The 6000-nt window shown below is 45.5% G+C and overlaps 1 protein-coding gene across 1 annotated transcript in view; it reads right to left on the minus strand.

Moving 5' to 3' along the window:
- LOC146863520 (uncharacterized) overlaps positions 1–5505 on the minus strand; it is a 63359-nt gene extending 57854 nt beyond the window's left edge. The window contains exons 1-2 of the mRNA XM_085642962.1: positions 5354–5505; positions 1260–1404 (exon numbers count right to left, since the gene is read on the minus strand). Of these exons, the coding sequence (XP_085499088.1) occupies positions 1260–1287 (28 nt within the window). The 5' untranslated portion in view covers positions 1288–1404; positions 5354–5505. The remainder of the gene's footprint in view (positions 1–1259; positions 1405–5353) is intronic.
- Positions 5506–6000: the final 495 nt, after the last annotated feature.

Below are 6000 nucleotides of genomic sequence, written 5' to 3' on the forward strand. Positions count from 1 at the left end.
ATAGTGATTTACAATGGCAAAAGCTCAAACTCTTGTAAATGCAAGACCTATTTCACTTCAAAGAAGCGTCCGCCATTGCCCCGGCTGCTTGAATGTGAAAGCCTGCATGGCGAGGAAAGCACGTCATGCCTGCAGTAGGAGAAACTCATTAAAGAAAATAGTGCTTACAGACTAAATAAGACAAAGTGTCACAGCAGAAGTAAAAGGGGCAGTCCTCATGGGAGGTTACAAATAAAGACAAGGCGGTACCAAGGAGGGACTAACAAATCTAATAATGACCCAGAAGCCAGCATTTACAAAGGACAATGACAAAAGTCAACTAAAGATAAGGGTGAGAGTGAGTGGGGCTTCAAAGTCATACTCCAATACAGCATGCCTCGCAGCAGCGCATGCGCTGCCCAAGCTCGACCTAAAAAATACAAAGACAGGCTAGTACCAGCTCGATCTTCTAAAGAAAGTGAAAGAGACTTCTGGAGAAAGGAAGGAGAATTCAGAAGTGTTGTTCAAGCCCCCATACTCTTGTATTGGGATGAGGGCAACGTCCTGCTACATGGCCTCCAGACAGACTCCTCACTGACACCCCTTTAAGGGCACCCTATATGCCAATCAATTGGCTCCTCATTCCGGCTTGCACCATCTTCAAAACCAGCTGCATCAGTAACAAAGCCATCACTACCAGCAAACCCCCTTATCTTGCGCAAAAGCTCACCATATTGGTGGTTGTTGGCACACCTGCAGCTAGAATCCCATCAGACTGCAGACTAAGAAGTGGAAAAAAGAAACATGAAGGTTACAGGCTTGTTCAATCTATACACAAATGATCTGGAGAAAACTACCCGTATCCATAAGGACTGCTCCAACGCTGCTCCAATTTAGGAAAGAGTTGCAGGCTCATCTCTTCAAAGAATGGTACATCAGCATGCATGAACCATCCACAACTCAGCTTCCTCCCCTATCAGTCATTGACTTTATACTTGTATTTGACTCTCTACAGCACTCCACTAACTTCTGGCTCGGTTTGTGACACAGAAATACATATAGGTCCAGATGTATCAAAGGGTTTTGCCCATTCTATGTCTATGGGAAAATGTGTTCATGCATATGGCCAGTAGACTCTTGCATCATATGAAACATCTTTTGCACATCTGCAATGAAAAGGGCAGTGTTTCCCAAAAACTGTATGAATGTTTGAAACAACTTCTCAAAATAGATATTTTGAATTGGAGCACTGCTGTCTTACGAAAAATACATTTGTTTACCCAATGATTCGGTCAGGACAAGGTCCATTTGGTCAAGATGCCCAGTGCGTTCTCAGCTTCACTTCCTGAATCAGGATTTCCAGTGCGCGTTTAGGGCCACTTCAGGAAAATTACAGAAACTGGATTCTTTGAGAGTCTTCTCCACCTGAAAGAAAAGTAATATTAACTTATTTCTACCAGCTTCAAATTTCTCTGTACTCTCCTCTAAGTTTCAGAACGTTACTTTACTAAGGTTTGAAAATGAATGATATATCATTATTTCTGATTGTTCATACTGTGAGGGGCGGTGTCATTCCCTCAAGGGGATACTCACACCTTTCTTAAGAACCTCTCTCCCACACATTCATATAGAATTATTTGTAGCATCTGATAGTTCAAGAAATTTTTAACACTTTTTAGTTTTCAAGATTAACAAAATCATGTATTCAGATTACCTACTACAGGCGTATGCAAAATCATTCTCACTAGTAAGACACTGCAGTTAGTTGATTCACTCCCTATTGGCCTGTCTGGCTGTAGTCCCAGCTATGTGCAAATTTCTCTCTGCTCTCGCTTTCCAAGGTCTTAATTGTGACAAACTTTGTCGTGCAAAGGGTCCTATCCCCCTTTCTTATACGCAGGTAGGCCCTCCCTTGCTCCCTATCTAGACTCTGAGCTCAGGGTCTCAGCAGAAAGATATTGTCTCAAAAAGTCGCAGCAATCCTTGGGGAGGAGGTGAGCACCAGCAACATGACATGACTATCCATTTTCTGACTGGAAAAGGCCAAAACTGCCAGCCATACTTGGAAGGACGGCAAGCGTCTCTCTTCCAAGTATAGAGATATTTATCTTAAGTTGAACAAAAGCACCAGGGCAAAGCTCTTATTATTAGCAGACATCTCCTTTATCAGAGGCGTTGGCTCCACTATCAGATCCATCATCTTAATCCACGCCAACAAGGCCATCAGAGGCGCCGGCTCCACCATCAGATCAATCATTTTGATCCAACCCAAGGCCATCAGAGGCAACGGTTGCACCATCGGATCAATCATCTTCATCCATCCCAGGAAAGCCATCAGGGGCGTTGGTTGCACCGTCAGATCAATCATCTTCATCCATCCCAGCAAGGGCATCAGAGGCATCGGCTCCACTATAAGATCAATCATCTTGAGCCATCCCAACAAGGCCATCAGAGGCGACGGTTGCACCATCGGATCAATCATTTTGATCCAACCCAAGGCCATCAGAGGCGACGGTTGCACTATCGGATCAATCATCTTCATCCATCCCAGGAAAGCCATTAGAGGCGTTGGTTGCACCGTCAGATCAATCATCTTCATCCATCCCAGCAAGGGCGTCAGAGGCATCCGCTCCACTATAAGATCAATCATCTTGATCCATCCCAACAAGGCCATCAGAGGCGATGTTTGCACCATCGGATCAATCATTTTGATCCAACCCAGGAAGGGCATCAAAGGAGCCGGCTCCACCATCAAATCGATCCATCACAGCAAGGCCATCAGAGGCGTTGGTTCTACCATCAGATCAATCATCTCCATCCATCCCAGCAAGGGCGTCAGATCCACTATAAGATCAATCATCTTGATCCATCCCAAGGCCATCAGAGGCGTTGATTGTACCATCAGATCAAACATCTTCATCCATCCCAGCAAGAGAGTTAGAAGTGTCAGTACCATCATCAAATCAATTATCTTGATCCATCCCAACAAGGCCATCGGCGGCGTCCGCTCCACTATAAGATCAATCATCTTGATTTATCCCAAGGCCATCGGCAGCGTCGGGTGCACCATCAGATCAATCATCTTCATTCATCCCAGCAAAACCATCAGAAGCGTCAGTACCACCATCAGATTGATTATTTTGATGGGAATCGCAAATATTTCCCTCCAATATTTTGCAGGGCTTGGGCACAATCAAGCCAGAGTGATAAAGACCATACCCATTCACACGCATCTGCAACAGTTCTGGTTTTCTCTAAGCCCCATTTTAAATAATACTGGTGTATAACACATCTGACCTAAATATTTCAAATGTACCAGCCTCAGCCTACTGTTTAATAATACACTTATGGCTTGTGAATAGCTGAACAACCATTGTTCTTCGGTGATCTCAATGTTTCTGTCTCTCTGAGGTCTACGGGGGCACAAGGACTTGTATCCCAAAGCCACCAGTGTCTCTGTATAACTCAGAGCACTGTTTTCCTGCTCCAAGTGCCAGCATGACCTTGGCTAATGCATTCAGAGGTTTTGGTTAATCTGGCAACAACTGAGTGTTTCATTTACAGGTACGTGGTACCCTAAAATAAAAGAACATATCCAGGCTTGTCACCTACCAGGTGGATCTGAACTTGTGAAGAGACATGAATCTCCTTTTTTTTTAATATAACTGTCCCAGTTTCGATCTTACGTTTAGTAATTTACAGGCTATTGGAATTTCGGGTAAGTGCCTATTGTCAAAGCCACAGTATCACCCAAACGTAAACTAACCCGCCATCCTACACTTTACTGGGTGCATCTATCCCGTGGTTGTATTGATATTCCCCAATATTCCTGCTTTTGAGACTGGGACTCCTATTTCACTGTCAACGTGTACCTGCGGGAGAATCTTCCCTGCTCCAAACCAACATTTGATGTGCTGAGGTTGTGCTACATAATAATAATATTGAGTGATATGTGGCACTGACTTTCATCCTTATCATAAGACAGTGTTCATATCGAGCACCCTACTCGGGGCTGTTTGCCTGCCCAGGTTAGCATGAACAGGAAAGATCTTATTTGCTTAAACAAAGGAAAACGGCAATTAATTGTACGCTGCACAACAGATAGTGCAACCGAGGAAGGACAATCATTTTTATAATGGGTTTCCGGTCAGCTCCCAACAGTGGCAATTTAATCAATTTCCCAATTTGGTCTAACAGTCTAGTGAACATTGAGCCATAATTTTCTCTATTACAACTATCTCGTGGTTTTGTATGGATTCTAATCCTCAGATAAAACAGTCATCTCTTCCCGAAAGGTTAGTTCTGCTGGAATATTGTGGTGCAGGGTCTCAGCCAGAATATTTCCGACTTGCGCCAATTCATGTAAACACCGGACATAGTGCCAAATCTCAAAACTACTCTGCTTGGGTTGAGAAATATTAATTTCTGGGTGTTTGACAAACAGCAGGATGTCAGCAGCATATAATGAGATGAACGTTTCACTCCCGCCCCTGCATATGCCCCTGTCCAAGTGTAATTCTCTGAAAATGCATGCCAAAGGTTTCACTTCTATGGCAGACAGCAGAGGCGATAATATGCACCCCTGCTGGTACCTCTGGTGATCAGGTAAGGCGTGGAGCATAAAGCATTTACTCTTACCGTGCAGTGGGTTCAGCATAGAGAAGCCTGAAGCACCCTTTGCCCATCACCAGCATCTCCAGAACAGTGAACATATATTCCTATGCCAGAGTGTCAAATGCCTTTTCAGCGTCTAAAACAATTGCTGAAGCAAAGAGTTCTGGGGTCTACTTCTATAATAGTCAGTGCACTCTAGTAAGGGCTGCCAACAGTCACCCTTCCCGTATCTACGAGCCCCTGTATCTGTCTCCAGCTTCTGCACTTTGCACGTAAATCTCTCAAAACCTGCCCCCTGCATGGCAAAGCTCAGCCCCTCACTCTGCCTCCCAGTCATACCCGGGACGCTGGAATAGCAAAGACAGGGACCATGTAAAGTCAATATGGTGTCAACGTGGCCTTCACATAGTATTATTTGTAGCAGCTGAAGGCTGGAAATGCAAGATGGTAGGGCTTTTGGTGTAGCTGGAAATTTCAGCTTTCCATTAAAAAATAATAATGTCATGCCTAAACAGTGCAACCATCCTCCACGGAAACTGAGTGGAAATCGTAAGTAGAGTTTTGGAGTTCACTGGGCATCCCACCTTCAATTCATTCAAGTATTTATTAGTTTTGTTGTGTGTGCAAACATCGGTCAATGTGCCCTTGGACTGAGAATCCACTGATTCAATAGATACAAAAATTACTTTTAGAGTCCAAGTCTCCCACTTTCAAGAAAATACTCAGCTGCAAAGGGATTTATTCCATGGAAATGTGTTACCTCAGGGCCCCTCCCTGCGGACGGCACTCGCCTCTGCCGGAGCGGCCGCCTCACCTGACACCGGGAAGCAGGAATGGGGAATAACACCGGCGGAGGGAGGGCAGCAACTCCTTCCGCCCAGGTGCTAGACTATGGGTGCGCATGCGCCGGATGAATCTCCTTCAAACATGCGCAGTGTTGTTACGCGTACAGCCTCACGGATGCGCATGTGCACGATACTGCACGTGCAGTGATGTATATGTACGCATGCGCTGTAATGGAGGCACACACTCTTCCTGCGTCCGGGATCCTGAACCAGCTGCGCGCATGCAAATCTGCTGAACGGCGCGCCACGGGCAGATGTACGCAGGCGCAATGGAATTGGCACAATGAGAGCGTTTCGACTATGCGCATGCGCCTAGCCTTGGTAGGGCTACTGAGTAGCGTGGCAGAGTGTAAATGCGGAAAGAGAACAGGGGCGGGGAGCACCAAAGTCAGCAGCTGTAGCGTCAAACCACATCCACTCCCAATGCTTCAGGTGCCTTGCTGCTCGCACAGCCTGGCGGTGACGCTTCCAGAGTACTCCTAGATACAGCAGTTTATTTCTCTACCATTGAAAAACAAGCATTGGCATAGCCAATAGGTCTCGCCTTTGGGACCTTGTAAGT

The sequence above is a fragment of the Triturus cristatus genome, chromosome 2_2, assembly GCF_964204655.1.
Source record: "Triturus cristatus chromosome 2_2, aTriCri1.1, whole genome shotgun sequence".
Lineage (NCBI taxonomy): Eukaryota > Metazoa > Chordata > Amphibia > Caudata > Salamandridae > Triturus > Triturus cristatus.